The sequence below is a fragment of the Chlorocebus sabaeus genome, chromosome 16 (genome assembly GCF_047675955.1).
Source record: "Chlorocebus sabaeus isolate Y175 chromosome 16, mChlSab1.0.hap1, whole genome shotgun sequence".
In the NCBI taxonomy this organism is placed as follows: domain Eukaryota; kingdom Metazoa; phylum Chordata; class Mammalia; order Primates; family Cercopithecidae; genus Chlorocebus; species Chlorocebus sabaeus.
Window position 1 is genome coordinate 76,700,085 of NC_132919.1, and position 20,597 is coordinate 76,720,681.

General features: G+C 57.6%; 1 protein-coding gene across 23 annotated transcripts in view; it reads right to left on the reverse strand.

Annotated features, from left to right (window-relative positions):
* RBFOX3 (RNA binding fox-1 homolog 3) overlaps window positions 1–20,597 on the reverse strand; it is a 523,695-nt gene that overhangs the window by 20,977 nt on the left and 482,121 nt on the right. For all 23 annotated transcript variants that reach the window (XM_037993660.2, XM_073005459.1, XM_037993665.2 and 20 more), the window contains one exon: window positions 4,838–5,092. In XM_037993660.2, coding sequence (XP_037849588.1) covers window positions 4,838–5,059 — 222 coding nt within the window. In that variant the 5' untranslated portion in view covers window positions 5,060–5,092. The remainder of the gene's footprint in view (window positions 1–4,837; window positions 5,093–20,597) is intronic.

Sequence of the window (20,597 nt, forward strand, 5' to 3'; positions counted from 1 at the left end):
TGGTGAGCCCCCAGTGGGCAGCCAGTCCGCCTTGGAGGACAAGTTCTGTGTGTGTGGTCTCACCCTATCCACTGGGAGTGTCTGCCTCAGAGCCTGGTGGCACTGACTGTCGGCTCCCACGTGGCATTTGAAGAACACAGGATTCCAGGCCCCCCTGCTGGCCTCTGCACTGTGGCACAGGCAGCCGACTGACGCCTCTTCCACTCCCACCTCCCAGCCTGGGTAGGGGCATCTCAGCTGAGCCTCACTGTGGTGTTGCTTTGGGGACCATTGCCTCTCTTCTGCCTCTCTCAGGCCAGCGGCCAGCCATGGCTACCCTTTACCCTTTCCATAAGCCGTGAGAGCCAAGAACACAGTGACCGAGGGCTGCAGCTCCTGGCGGAGGAGACAGAGCCTCGGCCAGACTATGAGGCCTGTAGTTATAGACGAGGTGGCCCATATGGAAGATCAGGGCAAGTGCGGGAGTTTCTGAGAGGAGGCTCAGGCCTGACAGACGGCAGAGAGAACAGAGGTTCATCCTGGAGTCACTGGCAGAGAGGCCTCCAGGGACCTGGCCGTAGGCATCTATGCCTGCAGTGAAGCCAGGAGAGCAGAGCCCAGATCCCCAGTGGGCAGTGGGGCAGGTGCTGGCCCCTCAGGCATCAGGCCCTTGCCGCCCACGTGGGGTCCCCTCTGGCAGGTGGAGGAGCCCGTGTGGGCTCTGGAAAACACCAGTCTCATCCTGTCTCCCTCTCCCTGGCTGGCCCTCCACAGTGACCCTCCGTGCTTTGGCATTTTCTATCTGCATGCTAATCTCTCTCTTTTTTTCTCAGTTTTGCTCTGTCGCCCAGGCTGGAGTGCAGCAGCATGATCTCGGCTCACTGCAACCTCCACCTCCTGGGTTCAAGTGATTCTCCTGCCTCAGCCTCCTGAGCAGCTGGGATTACAGGCGCCCGCCACCATGTCTGACTAATTTTTGTATTTTTGTAGATACAGGGTTCCACCATCTTGCCCAGTCTGGACTGGAACTCCTGACCTCGTGATCCACCTGTCTCTGTCTCCCAAAGTGCTGGGGTGACAAGCATGAGCCAATGCACCTGGCCTGTTAGCAAGCTGAGGGTGCCTTGAGCATAAGGACAGTGTGTGACCCCCAAGGGCCCACAGTGCTGGCACCGGCCTGACCCTGAGTGAATAAATAAATGCTCCAGACGGTGACCCCCGTTGAGGAACACAGACCTTGGTGGTGGCTCAAGGTAGTGAGATGGGGTCCCCCCATCCTTCCGCAGCCCCTCATCGCACTCTGTACCCTGTGCTGCATTTGTCCAGAGAAGGCAGCTGACGTCGTGGTGAGAGGTGAGAGAAACGGAGCGTGTGCAGGTGTGCGTGCCCCTTGTGGGTTCTTGTCACATGTCTCTTCCCACCACGGATGAGCAGAGACGCCCCTGCCCTACCAGGAAGGAGCCTCCGTATCTCCGGACGGCGAAAAGAGGTGTTCTGCTCAGAGGGGACGAGGCTTCCTGGGGAATGATGTAGCCGGAAAGTCACTGGAGGTGGTCGGGACCCACCCGAGGGCATCAAGACCACACAAATCAGCGCACGCTCTGCCTTCTGTGGGAAGTCTCGGTGGCGGTGAGGGACCGGTGGCCCCAGGAGCCCCATGTCTCTCTCTGCAGGATCAGCTGTGCTTCTGTGACGAGGAGTTGAGGGGTGCATCCCACCTGGGTGGTGGCAGTCTTGGGAAAGGCCCTGAGTTGGCTGAACACAGACTTCCCACCAATTCCCAGCTGGAAACCCTCCTGAGGGGAGGACGAGCAGGAAGAGGCCTCGTGGTTCCAGAAATTCCAGGAAAGTCTTTCCGGAGCTGGGGCCCAGCCTGTCTTTGAGGGTCCTGGGGTGGAGGAGACGGGGAGGTAGAGGCGTGGGGATGGGCTGCAGGGGCCACTGTTCTCTCCCACTGAGGCCATCAGCCCCAGGTCCTAGAACGGAACAGGCTGCCTGTGTGGGTCCCTGGGCCTGGACAGCACCCTGCTGTCTAGGGGCCGACTCTGCCACAGCTACCAGTGGGGCGGGTGATAGGGGGGCCAGACAGGTGCTCCGAGCTCCCCCTTTCCACTGGCCCTGGCCACGCCACCTGCCAGGGCAGCCCATGCTCACCAGCAGAAGGAAGTCCCCTTGGGGGAGAGGGCGGGAAGCCCTGGTGGCCTCTGGGCAGCGTCTGGGTCCAGGAAGTGTCCGGGGGTTGCAAGCCCTGACCTGGTGCCAACCTGGGCAGCAGACTCTCGGGGGCGTTCCCTGGGTGGCACTTCAGGAATGGTGGGGAAGGAAGAGACCAGGGTACTTGGTGGCTGCACATGGGCCCTCGAGTGCTCCAGGAGCTCAAGGAGATACTCTGACCTAGGCAGGTCTGGACCAAAGCTCTGAACTCACCCCACTTCCTATCCCGAAGATCTAGACCCCAATACCAGGCTGCCTGGGGCAGGACCAAGGGGAGGCTCGAGTGAGCTGAAAGGGCCCTGCTGATGACCCAGGGACAGGGCCCGGGGACACCTGAGCCAGCAGGGAGCGTTTGGCCTTCAACTGTGAGTGCTGGGCAGCCTCTGGGAGGAAGGAGCTCCTGGAATCTGGAACACCCTCTCCAGCTGCCTTCCAAAGTGGGAAGGCTCTGTGTGAACAAACACTCCAAGGTGGGGAGCGCACGGCCTCCGGGGCGGCCCAGGTCTTTGTTCTTCCTGGGGCACCACGCTGATGCCGTGACTTCTGCGGGCAGCTCTGCCCTGGGTGCAGGTCATGTAGAATGACTCTCTCCTCTGGGACCTTGGATGGAAGATCTGCAGACTACAACCACGAACCCTTTGCCAGACCTGAGAGACCCCAGCCTGAAGAAAGGAAGGTCCAGGCCGTCTGCCATCCCCTGGGCTCTGGGTGCTTCCTGCCTGGACACGCTTCCTGGGAGGCTCTGGAGGCTGCTGACTGGGTGGTGAGACTCCCATTCTCCTAGTCGGAGAGTTCTTCATCGGATGCAGCGTTCGCCTTTTCAGCAGCTGCTGCTTACTCGGGGCTTCTCTCCATGGTCCGTGGACCCTCACAGGCACGCCAGACCCAAGCCAGCCTCTGTTTCCGACTTTCCTGTCCTTGCATGGCAGGAACCAGGGGACAGGGCTGGGTCATTTCTTCTTTGTAGCCTCAGTACCAGGCACACGGCAGGTACCCAGCAAATGTCTGCCGAGTGAAGGAAGACTTCATGTGTGTCCTGGGTAGGCTGTGTTCAGTGGCTCCAGGTGTCCAGGAGGCGTCTGGCCTTGGTTCTGTTGTTCAGTTAGAGCGCCAGGTCCGTCCCCACTCTGTGTTATCTGTGCATCTGACCCTCCTGCTTCTGGTTTTCTTCTGGGACGAACCCCCGAGGCTCACCATGAGACCCCCTTGTTTGTCTATAAGGTGGCTGTCAGAGGTCTGAGCAGATGAGCTGTGTCTACTGGAGTCAGTCAGAAAGAGACCCAGCCTGCTCTAGTGTGACTTGTTTACGGTGAACCTGGCTTGGCTCCCGGGATCATCTCTTTCTTTTCTAAGCACACACAAGGCGTGGGTTTGATGAATCAGAACCAGAGCAGCCGGGGAAGCATGACTTGGCCCCCACTTCTACCACCCCAGGGCCTGGCCTTTTCCATGTGTGTCCTGTGGCTGTAGGAACCCTGGGTATCAGGATGCTGGGGGGCGCTGGAAAGGCAGATGGCCTCGGGGCAGATTCTGGCTGGGCGGGGCTCCAAGCAGGGAAGAAGGGCACCACCTGGGTGCCAGATGAGGGTCATGTCCAGTCCAGGAGGCGGCTGGGTGGGCTCTCTCCACAGAGGGCCTGGGTGATGCTGGAGGAAGCCCCTACCCAGGCATGCACCAAGGGAAGGCTCCTATCTGCATCCACACAGCACGTTGGGAGCCAGGCTGGACTGCGGGAGGGCTGAGGCAGTTGGGAAGGGACCCCTATTGGGAGCCGCCAGGGCGGTGCCACTCCTGGGCAGTGTAGAGAGCTCTGGCCTCCTGCCCAGCCCCGCCAGCTAGCACATCCAGTGCTGGGACAGGGCCAGCGGGGACAGTTGGATGAACCTGGAGCCCCAGAGCAGGGGCAGGGGAGGCACATGGAGATCTCAGTGGAGGGGACCAGAGAAAAGGAATAGACTGGCCGGGGCTCTGCAGGGTGGGTAGAGTCAGGGCCTGGTCTTTGTACCCAGAGCCCACCCCAGGCCGGTGGCTTGGCCACTCCCTGCCGGCTCTCTTTGCTCTCAGGAAATCTGAGAAGCGAAGGCTCAGCACTTTTGCCTGGGAGCTGCATTACAACCACATAATTGAAGCTATCTGATTGGAGGCCAGCCAAGCAGGTAGATTACAAGCGATTAGAAATGATAGGAGGGCCTGCAACACGAGACAGCTCAGAGGGCCCTGGGCCGCCTCCGCGGCTCTGCCTCTGCCCTCCGCCCGTCTCCTTCACTTTCTACTAACAGGTCTCTGGCAGCGAGGACACCTCCCAGCTGGGTGAGTGTTTGCTCGAAGCAGGGAAGCCAGGCCCAGGCAGCTGGAGGAGGGTGGCTGCCACCCCACCCCTCAGTGCCCGGCCATCCCTCCAAATGCCTGCTCATCACAAAGCTCCTTGGTGCTGGGGTTGAGCAGGGGCTGGAAGTGCCTTTGCTGGGGGTAACTTCTGGCCCAGGAGCCCCGTAAAAGGCTCGCCCTCCACACACAGAGGCCCTGCCCAGGTTCCCCACCCATCTGGTATACCTCATACCCTCCTGGGCCACCCTTCTGCTGGGTGGGCGCTCCGGAGTCCCTGAAGCTCCAGGGCTGGGCCTGGGGTCGTGGGGGCCCTTACCGGCACTGTCTGGGTCCCAGCGATGGGCTGTGTGCTGGCCTCGGAGCCTGGCTGCTCGGGGTGGGTCTGTGCTGGTGTGTACAGGGTCATGCCATGCTCTGGGGGGACCGGGGTCTGGCCGGAGTAGTCCTGCGTGGGGTGCGGTGGGGGCGGGGCATACTCGGCAGGGATGCCGTTCTGTGGCGGAGGGGGGTACTGGGCAGGGGGGTAGGGCTGGGCCATTGCTTCAGGCGGAGCCGTGGCGTCCTGATCGCTCTGTGGAAGGAGAGAGAGCAAGGCCTGGTTAGAATCTTGTCCCCTTCCCGGAGCCCCTGAGGATGGGGCCTTATGGCTGAGCAGGGCTTCTCCAGCAGTATTTTCAGCAGGCTTTCCCCGGCCCCTCCATGGGGGGCTCCCTGGCATGGGCACCAGCTCAGAGCAGGAGGGGGTGCCACTCTGGGAGTGCCGGGGAGTCTGGCTATGGAGTCAGATGCCACTGGGTTTCAGCCCATTGACTCACACTTGTCAGACCTGGGTACAAGAACAACTGAAGGGTTTTTAAAAACTACTTGATTTTTAAAAAGTTAATCATTTTAACATAACTGTAGGCTCATGCAGCTGTAAGAAGTAACAGAGTGATCTGTACAGCTTGTGCCCAGGGTCCTCACGGTAACATCCATAAAACCACCACCAACAGGATACTGACGTGGATTCACACAACACACAGAACGTTCCACCAGCGCGAGGACTACTGCTCTTCCCCTCTTATCGCCAACCTACTTGCTTCCCACCTCCTTAAGAATTTTAAGCCTTGGCAGGTGGATCACCTGAGGTCAGGAGTTCAAGACCAGCCTGGTCAACATAGTGAAACCCCGTCTCTACTAAAAATATGAAAAGTAGCTGAACGTGGTGGTGGGCGCCTGTAATCCCAGCTACTCGGGAGGCGGAGGCAGGAGAATCACTTGAACCTGGGAGGCAGGGGTTGCAGTGAGCCAAAATCGCGCTACTGCACTCCAGCCTGGGCAACAAGGGCGAAACTTCGTCTTCAAATGATTTTAAGCCTCGGTTTTGTCATTGGAAAGCAGGAGTGAGAGGGCACTGCCCAGCCCGCACCTGGATCCCTGGAAGTGACTGTGCAGAAGCTGAACTCAGGGCCTCCTGCTTCCCCTGCCAGTGATGTCCATGACAGTGAGGTGTGCTGGTGGGGGCAGGAAGGGTTCCAGTCTCTGTCTCAAGGATCTCTGAGGAGCTCTGGAAGATCTAGATCTGTCCATGCCCCCTCAAAGGCCTGCTGTCTCAAGGGGGGAAAACTGCTCCCGCAGCCACTCTCAGAGGCTCTTAGAAGCCCAGGCCCTTGGGCAGGACCCCAGAAGCAATATAGAGCAGTGGCTGTCAAAGTGGAGGGCCTGGGCCCACAGCATTAGCAGCACCTGGGAGCTTTCTGGTGGGCAATGCAGATTCCAGGGCGCACCCCAGGCCTCCTCCTGCAATCTGCGTGCACTGAGAACCACTGACTCAGGGCCTGAGAAGCAGCCCTGGTGGGAAGACCTTATGACCCCAAGAGGAGGGCTGGGGTCTTTCACAGCACCAGAGAGCAAGACACAGGCGGAGGCGGCAGAGGGAAAGGGGCTCTGGCCTCCTCCACTGCAGACACAGCCTGGGGCCCAGGATCTCCTGAGCAGGCGAGACACTCGCCCCACCCAGGAGTCTGCAGTGAGGAGGCCTCACTGCCTGGAAGGACAGATGCCGCCTCTGCCTGGAGCAGCCCACCCGTGTGTTAGGACCCCTGCTCAGATGCGGACGGGTCTGACACTCACAGCCGCCCCGGCAGGGACAGCCAAGAGTCTGCGTCCTTGCTGAAGGTGGGGTTTGCTATGGGGAGGAGGAATGCCTAGCAGGGAAGCGGCTGCTCACCTCCTTCACCTGCGCCTCCACCCCATGCTCCCATCGCCCGGGGCCACGCACACTTTGTTCACACCACACACTTTAGTGAGCACCTATTAAGTGCAGGCAGAGGCTGGGGGCCGCCCTCGCAGGGCGGTCTTTCTCCCACTTCCCTCCACACCCACACATCCCCCTCTGCCTGGCTCCTATGTTCTCGGCCTCCGGGCAGTGCCTGACCCGGCTAAGGAGGGGCCAGCCCCTCATGTGCCCATGCTCCCTGCTCAGGTGGACCTCATGTGCCCATGCTCCCCGCACAGGTGGACCTGGCATGTCCACCTCTGTCCTGCCTCCCCTACTCCTGGCCTGTCCTCTGCATCCTTCATTCAGTTCCTACAAATCCACCCAACAACTGTTGATTGGGAACCTGGGCTATGCCAGGCCCATGCCAAGGAAGGGGCTGTGTTGGCAGCAACCCTGACAGCCCCTGCTCCCTGCTGGTGGGGCTTGCAGTCTAGCGGGAACAGAAAGCTTCAGGAAACAATGGCCCAGATGCCAAACCATTGTTACAGCACTGGGGGCTGTAAGGGGCCTGGCTGTACTGGGGAGGTGGCCCCAAGGGATGGTCCCAGACTGGGTGTTCTGCTTCAGACCCGGCCACCCCTCCTTCTATTTAGAGGCCCCAAACCCTCTGCCCAGGGGCCGAGCAACCTAGGGTGGGTGTGCCCAGCTGGAAGGGTGGAACCTGGGCAACCCAGCTGTGCCCTGCTCCCTGAAGCCTCCAGTGCCGGCTGTCCCTGGGCTCTGCAGTGGGGGCCGTCTCGGCGCTCGTCACCCTGCGACAGACTCGCTGAGTGGGAACCTAAGGAGCAGGATTGCTGTCCTCCTCCCATCCCCACCCCTCCGCAAAGCCAGCTGGTTCCTTCCCTCTCTCTGCTGACTCTGAAACTGGGGCGACATTCAAGCTCCTGAGCCACGGGAGGGAAGCACACACGTGTGCGCGCATACACACTCGCGGGAGGTTCCCGGCTCACTGCTCCAAAATAGCTGGCGCAGTCCCATCGTCCATTGTTAGCAAACATGTTGGTGATGAGTCCAGTGGGAAGGGGTGGATCCATGAGAGAGGAGGAGAGGGAAGGGGAGTCAGGGCACCCAGGAGGGGTGGAGAATATCTAGCACCCGGGATGGCCAGAGGCAAAATCAGGAAAACAGGAGCAAGAGAGTGAAGAGAAAGTGGAAGGCGCAGCGTGAGGGCCCTGCAGACACGGGGGAGATGAATTTGCTGATAAATATTTGATTAGAACCTTCGCCAACTTGCACCGTCTTCCCAGCCCCCGCCCTGCTCCTCCACCTCCTCTAAGACCTGAGAAAGAGTGGGCTCCTGGTCAGGTGCAGTGGCTCATGCCTGTAATCCCAGCACTTTGGGAGGCTGAGGTGGGAGGACTGCTTGAGCCCAGGAGTTTGAGACCACCCTGGGCAACACAGTGAAACCCTCTCCACAAAAAATTTAAAAAAAATTAGCCAGGCATGGTGGTACATGCCTGTAGTCCCAGTTATGTGGGAGGCTGAGGCAGGAGAATTCCTTGAATCTGGAGGTTGAGGCTGCAGTGAACCAAGATCACACCACTGTGGTCCAGCCAGGGTGACACAGCAAGACCCTGTCTCAAAAAAAGAAAAAAAATAAAAAAATAAAAAAAAATAAAAAGGGGCAGCTCCTGTCCCGTCTGCTTCCTTCTCACCCTACCTCTAATCCTCTGCAGGGCTCTCAGCCCTGTCATTCAACTTGGGGCTGAATGACAGCTGCCAATCACACTCACTTCAGGTTCTGCAGGGCTGGAGCCTAGAGTCCTAACAAGTGACAGGGGAACCTGCCAACATAAAGGTGGGGGCTCTAGCAGCAGGTGCCAGATCTGAGGGCGTCTGTGGTGGGCAAGAGGTCCCTAGGAGATGGGGACATTTTAGGGACATTTGTGACACTAGAATAAAAACAGCATATTGGAGCCCACCATGCTCCCTGCTTTTATAGACGCTCACTCATTGAGTGGACACTTCCCCCTTTCCCAGCTAATAAAACCGAGGTACAGAGACAAAGTGAATTGCCAGGCTAGTACAGGAGGACCCTGGAGAGCAGCACCGGCAGCCGGGATCCCACACCCACCGTCTGCAGCTCCACATGGAATTGTAGCCCTGCCCAGGGGGGTTTGCAAGGGAGAGGAGGTTTCACAGCCAAGCATCGGGGTCTAGACCCTGCAATGCAGGGGGATGGGCTCCAATGTCCCCTCTTAGCCACCAGGTGGTCCTGGTGACTGTCTGTCTTCTCTGCACAGGTTTCTCCATCTGCAAATGGTCACCATGGAGCCTGGGCAGAGGAAATGCAGAATGAAAGCCTAAGACCCCTCAAGGAGTCTTAGGGTGACCAGCAACATCCCTGCCCTGCATGTCCTCCACACCTGTGCTGGGGTGGCTGTGGTCCTGCAAGCGGCTCTCAGAACTGGCTACACATCCCAGTCACCTAGAGAAGTGTCCACACATGGGCCACGCTCCTGAACAACAGAGGCCACTTACAACCAATGTTTTCCAGGAGACTCTGACATGTAGCCCTGGTGGAGAGCCCCAGACCAGAAAAGCAAGGTGTATGAGGCCCATCCTGAGAGGGCGCGTGAATGCCCAGCACACGGAAGACTGTGCAGCCAGGATCTATCCCATTGCTTCTCTTCTTCCCAGGTCGGCTGGGGTCAGAGTCAATAAGGGCCTGGGGTTGGGTGGCGTGAGTGGAGGAGTTCCTGCTGGGCTACGGGGCTTATCTCAGATGACCTCATGTTGGACCAGCTTGTGAAAGGATCTGGTTCCCCAGGGAACTGTGCATTCTCAGAGAATGGGGACCACTTCACTCACCCTTTGTCCCCATATCCCTGCACTCAGCACGGCACCCTGTTCTACTCAGAAGAGTCTCAGTGTACATGAACGGGTGGATGCATGGATGGATGGATGGATGGATGGATGGGAGGGACGCATGGATGGGCAGGTGGGTGGATGGAAGGATAAATGGATGGTTGGATAGATGGGTGGATGGATGGATTAAAGGAGTGGATGGATCAGAAGGTGGGTAGATGGATGAGTGAATGAATGGATGGAAGGGTGGATAAATGGGTGGATGGCTGAATGAATGAGAGGGCAGATGGATGGGTGGGTGGATGGATGAGTGGATGGATGAATGGATGGGTGGATGGGTGGATGGATGGATTGATGGATGGCAGGGTGGATGGAAAGCCAGATGAATGGATGGAGACAAGGGTGGATGAAAGATTGGTGGGTGTGCGGATGCACGGATGCACGGATGAATGGATGGGTGGATGGTTGGATGGATAGATGGGGGGGGTTGATGGGTGGGTGAATGGATGGGTGGGTGGGTGGATGGATGGACAGATGGATGAATGGATAGATGGGTGGATGGATAGATGGATGAGTTTAAAGACCGTGGATAAGTTGTTATCCTCCCTCCCTCTACAAACTTGCCCCCCTCTTCCATCATCACTTGTGCCTAACAAAACTGCTAAGACCCAGCTCTTCCTGCTCCACTCCACAGCCCACACTGATGGAGATAAACACAAAATCACCCTGAATGAGTCATTCAGAATCCATGACCACCCTCTGCCATGGGCCTGGCACTGCCATTCGGCTCTCACAACCTGAATGCTGATTTCACCCTTCCTCCTCAATCTTCCAAATGTTCTCCTTTATCCTCACTCTTGGTGAGACCCTGCTCCCTGTTTTCTAGGAAACAAGAGACAACATCCACATTCACCTGCCCACCTCCCTGCCTCGTAACCTACACCATGCCTTCCCGCCTGTCCCCAGGGATGAGCACTGTGCTCCCAGACATGACCAACCACGTCACCTGTACACTAGAGAGCAGCCCTTCTCACCATCATGTGCTCACATCTCTGGCAATTCGCCCCTTGCGCTCCAGAGCCATCAGTGTTTTCCTCCTGCCGGCACCCTGACAGGCTGCAGTCTCTCCCGTGACAGGGAAAGAAAACCCTCCTTGACACCATGGCTTTCATCCTACAAACCAAACTCACCACCTCCCTGAGAGCAAAACTTCCCAAATGAGTTGTCTATACCTGTGGCCCCCATTCCCTCACTCCCATTGTCTCTTGATCCCACTCCAAGTCAGCGTTCCGCGGCACCATTCCCTGAAACCACCTTTGCCAAGGTTTTGACATCCACCATACTGAAAATGCAATGTGACCACTGCAATATGACTCACGTGTCCAGTCCTTGTCTGGTCTGGGCCCTGAGCAGCACTGGCCACGGCTGGTGGCTCCTCTGTGTGGAGACACTTCTCTTGGCTACACTGGCCCACTCTCGGTTGGTCCTATTTTACCGGAAGCTTCATCTGCATTGCTGGTTCCTGTGCATCTCTCCAACATCTGGATAGTGATGGGCCCCAAAGCTCAGAACTTGGACCTCTTTCTTCCCTGTCTACACTGACTTTCTGAAGGTTTTGATTTAGTCTCAAAAGTTTAAAAAATTTACCTGTATGTTGACAATCCCAAAGTTTTATCTTCATCCTGGACTTCTCCCCAGAATCCCAGCTGCCCCTTGTAGTCTCCACTTGGACATCTGATATACTTTGGCAGTTTGACGTGCCCCCAAAGGGACCTCTGACCTCTCCCCGCTACCCCCCTCAAACCCATCTCTGAGGTCTTCCCCATCTCAGGAAACACCTGCCCCAGTCCAGCACATAGTCCTAATCTGGGGGTCACCCTTGACTTGTCTCTTTTGGTCCACACCCCACAAACAGTCCAGTAGCAAACCCCACTGGCTCTGCCTCCAGCCGCCTTGAACCGCCCACTGCTCCCACCTTGATCGGGCCACCATCATCTCCTGTCTGGTCCTCCTACTTCCTCCTTGGCTCCTACAGTTTGTCCTCTGCAGACTAGAACCCAAAGTCCTGAGACGGCTCCCCCGACCAGGGACCAGCATGACCCCTACTCCTGCTTCTCTCCTCTTGTCTACTCCAGCCACAAATGTCCCCGCTGTTCCTTGAACATCTACTTGTCACCTAAGGAATCTGGCACACGGGTATATAAAAAGGTGCTCACTATCATTGATCATCAGAGAAACGCAAATCGAAAGTATACTGAGATATCATCTCACCCTAGTCAAAGTGGCTTAAATCCAAAAGACAGGCAATAACAAATGCTGGCGAGGATGTGGAGAAAAGGGAACCCTTGCACACTGTTGGCGGGAATATAAATTAGAACAACCACTATGGAGAACAGTTTGGAGGTTTCTCAAAAAACTAAAAACAGCTACCGTAGGATCCAGCAATCCACCTCTGAGTATATACCCAAAAGAAAGGAAATCAGTACATGGAAGAGATACCTGCATTGCTGTTTACTGCAGTACTGTTTACAATTGCTAAGATTTGGAAGTAACCTAAGTGTCCAGCAACAGATGAATGGATGAAGAAAATGTGGAACAGATACACAATGGAGTACTATTCAGCCACAAAAAAAATGAGGGCCTGTCATTTGCAACGACATGGATGGAACTAGAGATCATGATGTTAAGTGAAATAAGCCAGGCACAGAAAGACAAACATCGCATGTTCTCACTTATTTGTGGGATCTAAAAATCAAAACAACTGAACTCATGGACACAGAAAGCAGAAGGGTGGTGACCAGAGGCTGGGAAGGCGAGTGGGGATGGACGGGGGGAAGGTGGGGATGGTTAATGGGAATCGAAAAGCAGAAAGAATGAATAAGACCTACTAGTTGATAGTGTAACAGGGTGACTATAGTCAATAATAACTTAATTGTACATTTAAAAATCACTGAAACTGTCTAATTGGATTGTGTGTAACAAAAAGGATAAATGTTTGAGGAGGTGGACACCCCATCTTCCCTGATGTGATGATCACACACTGCATACCTGTATGAAAACATCTCATGTATCCCATAAATATATATACCTACTATGCACCCACAACAACTAAAAATAAGAAAAACGAAAACTAGAGCCTCCTTGCCCAGCTGGCGCTCCCCACGTGCCCTGCCCCCGGCCTAGTTCTGCCCTTCCCACTCTGAGTGCCTCCAGGAGTCCACGATCCACTGCCTGCCTGTGCCCCCAGAACTAGCCCGGAGAGCAAGGACTTGGTACCTCCTGCTGCTGAATCTCTGGCATCCAGAGCAGTGTGTGACACACAGAGGGGACACGCTAACAATGTCCCTAATGGATGGATCGATGCGCAAATGAAGAAAGATGTCCGCGTGGGTGTGCTCGCTGACCAGGCTCCACTGTACCCCACGTGCCACCTCATCGAATTCCCACAAGCCTGTAAGGCAGACTCAGGTGTTGGCCTTGCTCTGCACATGAGGCCTGGGCAGCCATTCCTATAGCACCTGGCAGGCAGGCAGCAGGCAGTGAAGTTTGGCCAGTCCACCCCTTCAGGGGCTACTGATGCAGGTGGGGATATGCAGGAAACCCGGCTGTGCTGCAGGCCTGCTCTGTGTCCACTGCCTCGCGGCCATCATCTCATCTTTACTCACCATTCCTCCATGTGGTCGGTACCACGAACGCCTTTTTTACAGAGGGGCCAAAGCGCCTGCCCAGGGTCACAGAGCTGAGGTTCTCGCATAGACTGCCGCCTCCCACACACTCTACTGCACATGCCCTCTTCAACACAGCAGGCGGGGCAGGCGCGAGATGAGCTGGTGTGGAGGTGGTGGCTGGCTCATCCCAGCATGTGAGTGCCACTGGCCATGCTCTTTACAACTCCAGGGTCTAGTGACCACACTGGTAGCCTGAAACCGGTCCTGGTAGGAGCATTTACACCACAGGAATGGGCAAAGGCTGCACATCACACATAAGGGCTGGACTGGGATTTGTCACAGGAGAGAGGGTTGTTAGACATTTACCAGCACACCACTGCCCAACGCCCTTCAATCACACAGCAAGGCTGTGGCCCTGGAGGCCTGATGTTGTGGCAGATAAATGATACTGAATGAGGCTGTCTGCAAAGACTGCACTCGACATTTTAAAATTAAATGCAATTCAAGCAACAGTTATGGAGCCCCTCCTCTGGGCCTGTATTTAAAGGTGAACAAGACGCGGCCCCACGCACTAGAGGATTTCTGGTACCACAGGGAACTGACCATTCCCAGCCAGCAGCAGCAAGGGCTACAAGGTGGTGAGCTCCAGAGAGGCTAATGGCCACGTGTCTGGCAAAGGTGAACCAGGGACCATGACAGAGAGGGGTGGGAGCGGCTCGGGTGTGGGGGCGGAGGGAAGGTGTTGCGGGGATGGTGGCCGGGGCTGGCCTTGTGGGCGGGGCCAGGGCTCTGGGAGTGGCTGGCCTGCCAGGCCTGCTCTCCACCCCTTACCCAGCTTCTGCTCCATAAGGCTGGCAGCCTTGCCTGGACCCTTTGCCCTGTGGCTTCCTGGTGACCGTGGGGGGTGGGAGAGGAGCGTGGGCCTGGTGTATTGGGTCCCCTGGTTCCCTACTGGGAGGCTGTCTTGGGCTGGCTCTTTCCTGGACCACGGTGGACTGACCTTGTCTCGGGGGGAGCCCCGTCCCCACTCTTCCCGCTCCCTGGCTGTAGTCACTGCTTCCTCCACACGCTTCTCTGGGCCTGGTATGGCGAGGGCTCTGCTGTCGCCAGATCTGGGGGCCTGTGCTGTCCCTGGTGGTCCCGCCAACCCTGCCCTCTAGACACCTCCTTGAAAATAAACTCGTCTCCAATTATCTGGGAATGAGTGAGCCACTTGCTGCCTGTTGGATCCTGATGACATGACGGTGTGGGGTGAGGGCTCTCCTAGCACAGGACGGGCAGGTGCGGCCCTGGGCAGGTTGTGGCTGTGGCTGACTGTCCAAGCCACACGGCCTCGCCTGGGCTGTGCTCTGGGCGCACATGCCCTCGGTCCCAGGACCCTGTGCACTGGTCCCACCACCACACTGGGTTTCAGCAACTTACTTTGAGGGATGGGGACAGTGACTCATCTGCCTGGAGGCAGCGCCGGGCAGAAGGACCCTCCATCTTTCAGACCTAGAGCTGAGGACCCCCAGAGGTCTCTGCCCACATCACTGGCCCAGTGTGTTCTCTACCCGGCCTGTCCCTTGGCCAGTGTGCTCTCGAGTCCCTCCGGGTAAGGCCCCCAGCCTGCTGTGGGACAACGGGCCAGCAGGTTGCTCAGGGAGCAGACGGCAAGGAGACAGGCTGCCCGATGGTCTGGCCATGGGCAGAGCCCCTCCCACACGGCCTGGCCGCCTTCCCTCAGCACAGCCCTTCCTGGCTCCCTCTCCTCTCGGCCCTCCAGGACAATGAAGCTAATTGCCTTCAGATGCCTCCCGCCTGCGGGAAGGGTGCCGCGTGGCCCTGCGCCGGCAGGGCAGGCTGCAGTGGGAGTGAGGCTGGTGGCCAGTCTGGGCACAGGGCCACTTCTCCATCACCTCTGGGCAAAGCCGGTTCCAGGCAGAAATGGGGAAGGGAGGGAGGGGGAACGCCAAGCCCCATCCACCGAGCTGTGAGGTGTGTCACAGCCTGTGCCACCTGTGCAGGTCACCTGCCTGCCCAAGAGGTGAGTCCACCCACCTGCAGATCTGTGCCGCCCTCACCCTCACAGCCACCACTGCCCCCGCACATTTAATTCTCCTGCTGACCTGAAGAGGTGGATGTCACAAGCTGAGCTTCACAGAGGGGACAGCGAGGCCAGCGGCTACGTGGACTGTAAGCGGGAAAGCCCCTCGCCCCCTCCCCATGGTCTGGGACACCTCAGACTTCCTGGACGCATCTGCCACATTCCCAGTTTGAATGTGGTTGGAACACAGACGTGTGAAAGTCTGGTGGGAGCGGGGAGCTTCAGGCTGTCAGCCACACATATCCCTGTGACGGGGACCAGAACAGGGCAGACGGATGTCCACTCCAGAGTCTCCACTCTGGGGGCCAGAGCCATCTCACCCACAGCGTGTGGTGCCCTCATGCGGCAGGTGGTGATTCACAGGCAGGTACCCGATGTGAGCACCCCTGCCTGGCCCACAGCCCTTCCAAGATCGTGGAGGAATCTGGTGTTGGATGGGGAGGCTAGTGACCCGGGGACTGGCCTCCGGCAGGCAGTGGGTGTGAGTTCCAGTCCCTGGGGTCCCTGATGATGGCTGGATCGGGTGACCTCATTACTCTGACCTACCCTGCCTAGAAGCATGGGTGGTCCTGCCCTCCTCGCCTTCTATACACCCAAGGGTGTGCACATGAGGCCCCATCTCTCTGCATGCCAGGAGTCTACATCCTCATCTCTAGCTGCAATTGAACAACCTAAACACTCCTTTAGTTCCAGAATCTTAGAACAGGCAGTTCCTGCAGGAGACACCCAGCCCAGCCCACCAGACAAAGTCTCCTCTTTCCCTCCCTGACTGGCACCCCCGGCCTCTGCTCAAACAAGCCTCCTGACAGGTGCTTTACTGACAAGGAGGCTCCTCCTGTCCATCTCAGAACAGCCCTGCCACTCACTGAGCTGAAATCTGCCCTCTGGAAACTTCCGCCCAGCGCCGGGCTTTGCAGGCATCCCACAGCCTCCTCTTCATAGGCTGGCCCTCCAAGGACACACAGAATCTGCCTCTCTAGTATGTCTGGCTTGGGTGAACCCTCTGGTTTCCTGAGTGGCCAACTGCTGCCCGCTTTGTCCGTCCTGGCTGCTCCTCTGCACGACTCCAACATCACATTCACTCCCAACTTACAGGTCAAGAGTCACAAGCAAATAGCTCTGGTCAGATCTGGATCCGGGCCAGCCTTCCAAATTGTCACCCAATGTCATCATCATCCCGGTCCGGGTGCACCCTTCCTTCCTCGGGGGGTGGGAGCAGCTTCGCTTCTTGATACCCGAGTGCAGAAAGGGAGGCTCCCCAGCTGTGCCCGCCCAGGTGGCCAGTTCAGGAGCAGAGGGGTAGTTTCCACGAGCCAGAGGACAACCCAGAGATAACGCGTGAACAGGAACCATGAGAGGGAGACCCGAGGGAGAAGCAGGTGTCTAGAGCGGTGAGGGAGGAGAGGAGGTGGGAAGAGCGGAGGAACACGAGAACAGGCATTTCTAGACAATGCATTTGCTTCTATGTTCTTGGAGGTGATGCTCCTATTTTCTTTTCTTTTTCAAATGTGCACATTATAGGTCAAGGAAGTTTTAGGGAAAATAAAAGATTATCTAAAATGGATGAAGATTAAGCTGGAAAACCTGACGATGCCAAGGGAAGGCCCAGGTGTCCCCGACCGGCGCCCCTGAGGCCCCGCATCAGAGGCCGGTTCCTATTCCTGCCGTCACGTCATATGCTGGGGTCGGGTCTGGTTTGCTTAAAGCTGCACTGGGCTGGAACAGTACGAGTTATCTGGATATCTCCAAGGAGGGTGGAGTTGGCCCTACTCATAAGAGACCTGTGACCCCTGATCGCAGGAGGTTCGAGCTGAAAGGCGTCTCAGAGAACATTCTGTCCACTTTGTCGAGGAGAAAATGGGCACCAGAGAGGCTGACGTGCCCCCGTCACGCTGCTGGTGCGGGCAGGGAGCGCTGCTGTTCCTCATGTCTGCACCAGCAGGAAAGTGAGTAATGGCGTGCATGAATCTCCCCCAAAATATATACCATGCGACTGCTCAGCGCCAGGCTCTAGATGTCTGGGCACAGCAGCGGGTAGAGTCCTACCCTCAGGGAGCAGACTCCTGGTGGAAGCCCTCCCCAGCACTGACTAAACTGGAGATGCACGATTCCATGTTCAGGGGTCCCCCACTTGGCCTCCAGTTTCCTGAGTGGCCAACTGCTAGCAGGCGCTGGGTGGGAGGTACCCTTGAAGGCTGGGCAAGTCCTCCTGGCATTGAGCATTTGCTTCGGTGACTTCTCGAGGGGCTCCCTCATGTGTGGATGAGATGGGGGACTCCGCTTCCCAGAAGCACAGATGCAGAAATAAACCATCATGAGTGTTTTCTAGAACTCACTGAGGTCCCAGAAGTAGGCTTTCCCCAGGTGCTTTGTGGACCCAGGATCCACCAGGACTTTCCCAGGATGGAGGTCGCAGGTGGGAGGGGGATAGGAGGGCCCATGCAGCCACAGCTCTCTCTCCCGCACCAGGTTCCTGCCTTCAGACTCAGCTGCTTCCTCCACCCAGAAACAGGCCACCTCTACAGCTCACGGGCTCCTAACGCCAAGGCCTGTGGATCCGGCTGGACTGGGAGAGTGAGCATCCCTGCCAGATGAGAGCAGAGACCCCAGACCAGCATGGATACCCCCAAAAGCCAGGTTGTAGCCAGCAAGGTGACAGACCTGGGAGCCGGGGCTGCCCCTGCTCCTGTGGTGACTCCTCTCTGACCCCCAGCCGGCTGCGCCAGGACGGGCAGCTCCAGAGACCTCCCGCTCTGGGGCAATCTCCTGCCTCCTTATCAGGAGCTCTTCGGGAGTCCTCCCCAAGGTGCAGGATGTACAGAGGGGTCCCTGCAGGTACTTCAAAGCCAGAGACCTTGGTGCGTAGCCCTGCTTCAGCGGGGTGCTATTGCAAATGCCTCAGGCCAGAGTGAGGCTATGATCACAGTGAAGAAACCTCTGGTGGTGCTTCGGCACCTGAGCCCACCTGAATTTTCTGGAACCTCAGCAGTGGAGGGTAGCACCCCAGACCCCCAGCCCCCAAGCACAAGCGCTTGTGCTTCCATCACTGAGTCCCCAGGGGCTGACACGGTTCAGGCACACAGCAGGTGCTCAGTAAATGCTGAGTGATGCCGATGATGGTGATGATTATAGTAGTGACGGACGGTGGTTGAAGGCTTACGAATGCCCAGCACTGGGTGAAACGCTGCAAGTACATTAATTCATTTAATCTTCAATACGCTGAACTGGCATTCTTGATACAAGGAAAGAAACTCAGAGTGGGGAAGTTACTTGCCCAAGCACACACGTCCAGAATGTAGCAGACCTGGGATCAGAACCCAGGCCTGTCTGACCCTGGAACCACCTGCTGCTGCCCGACAGCTACGGACTGCTTTCCAATTGGGAGTAAGAAGTGGGTATGCCCTAGAGACCCAGGGGAAGAAGGAAGGGTGGACAGCAGGGCAATGCTCTCCCCTTCCCCAAGCCCCCCAGGCTTCTGCTGAACCAGTTGTCCCGGCTTCCTGAGTTCATTCTAACCTAGCAACCAACCAGGGTTTCCTGAGCCCCTGGTATGCACCCACCTCTGTGCCTGATGCTGTCCTTCAAGGTGCAGAGGACACCATGGCCTCTGCAGGGCCTGACTCAGGACCTCCCCTGCCCCCATGGGGAGAGGTAGTGGTGTGCTGGTAACATTCACAATGGGTTCCATGGGGGAGAAGCCTGCTTGTGGCGTTTGCCAATTTCCCTGGTGTAAATACTCCCACCATTGCTGATTCTAAGCCACCAGCCTGAAGTCTCTGAAGGTGCAGCTGGGAAGAGATACTTACAGTCCAGAGCTTATATCAGACCCCAGCCCATGCCAGGGAGGGGAGGAATGGGAGGACCTGCCCCACTCGGGTTCCAATTCACCCTCCTTGCCCCAGCAAGAGGTCTGGGGAAGCCCAGGAAGGGGGACTGGTGAGCAAATGGGAGCTCTGCAGGAGGAGGGCAGGGGCTGCTCTGCAGGGGCCAGGAGGCGGCTGGGCAGCACAGCTTGCTGGGGAAAGGCTCAGGAGGTGCCCAGGCCTGGGGCAGGAATGCACCTGAGTGACTTGCTCCCACCCCGTCCAACCCATTCTGTCCCCTGACAGCAGGTTTAATATCTTTTATTAATTAGGGCTGTTGGACGCCTCACCACACTGCATATTACTTCATTCGGGGACCATTAGGTCTCCATGTTCCGCGGCCACCGGCTCTCAGGTCCCCTTCCCTCCCGCCTTCTCCAGGAGGACTTCGCGGAAGGCCCAGGGCAAATCAAGAGCCTGTCCCCGCCCCTCAGACCTGAGGGGCTTCAGGGATCATACAGGCAGAGCCACACTGCAGGTGAGCAGGGCTCCGAGGCCCACAGTCACTTAGCAAGCCAACAACCTGCCACCAAGTCGCCTGCTCTGCCATCTGCTGTTGGCAGTGGAGGGTGGGCACAGGCTGGGCCGCTGTGGTCCCTGCCACCGCCCTCTGCCGGAAGCGTGGATCTCCCCACCCTTTCTCTCCTTTTGCTTAGGTCCACAGCTTCTTATTTTCCCCTAGGGCCTCAGGGCTCTCCCACAGGGGCATGAGGGCAGGCGGTACAGCAGGGAGGCGCTGGGTGGGCCATGGGGCAGACCTCCCTGCAACCTCCAGGCCTCAGTGTGCAGCCTGCTCTCCAAACCCTGGGGCACAAGCCTGGGTCTCACAGAGCCCCTGATACTGAGCAGTCTCCTGGCACAGCTCCTGGAACAAGCAGAGTGCCCTGTCCCTCAGCCCAGGCTTGGTACAGGGCGGGGCCTGCCATGCTCTAGCTCTGGCCTCCCTGCCTGGAGGTGGGACCTGGCCCAAGCCTCAAAGTCCAAGCCCAAATTCCTCATCAGTGAAGACCCAGAGCCGCTGTAGTGTTAGGGCATGGTGCAGGAGAATTAGCCCCGCACCTGAGGCAGAGTGCTCTGCGTGCCCCATGTGTGCTGTGTGTGCCCCGTGTGTGCTTGTGTGCCCCATGTGTGAGCCATCTGCTGCGTGTGCTGTATGCTCACTGTGTGTTGTGTGTGTACTGTGTGCTCTGTGCCCATGTGTGCTCTGTGTGCCTATGTGTGCTCCGTGCAATCTCCATGTGCTGTGCTCTGTGCATGCTGAGAATAGCGCTAGGGCGTCTGTGCTTCTGGACAGGAAAACAAGCCCCACGTCTATCTTTACCATCTTCCAGCTGAAAGTTGGTAGCACCTCCACCCACAGACGTGGCTGCAAACCCCAGGGCATGAGCCCA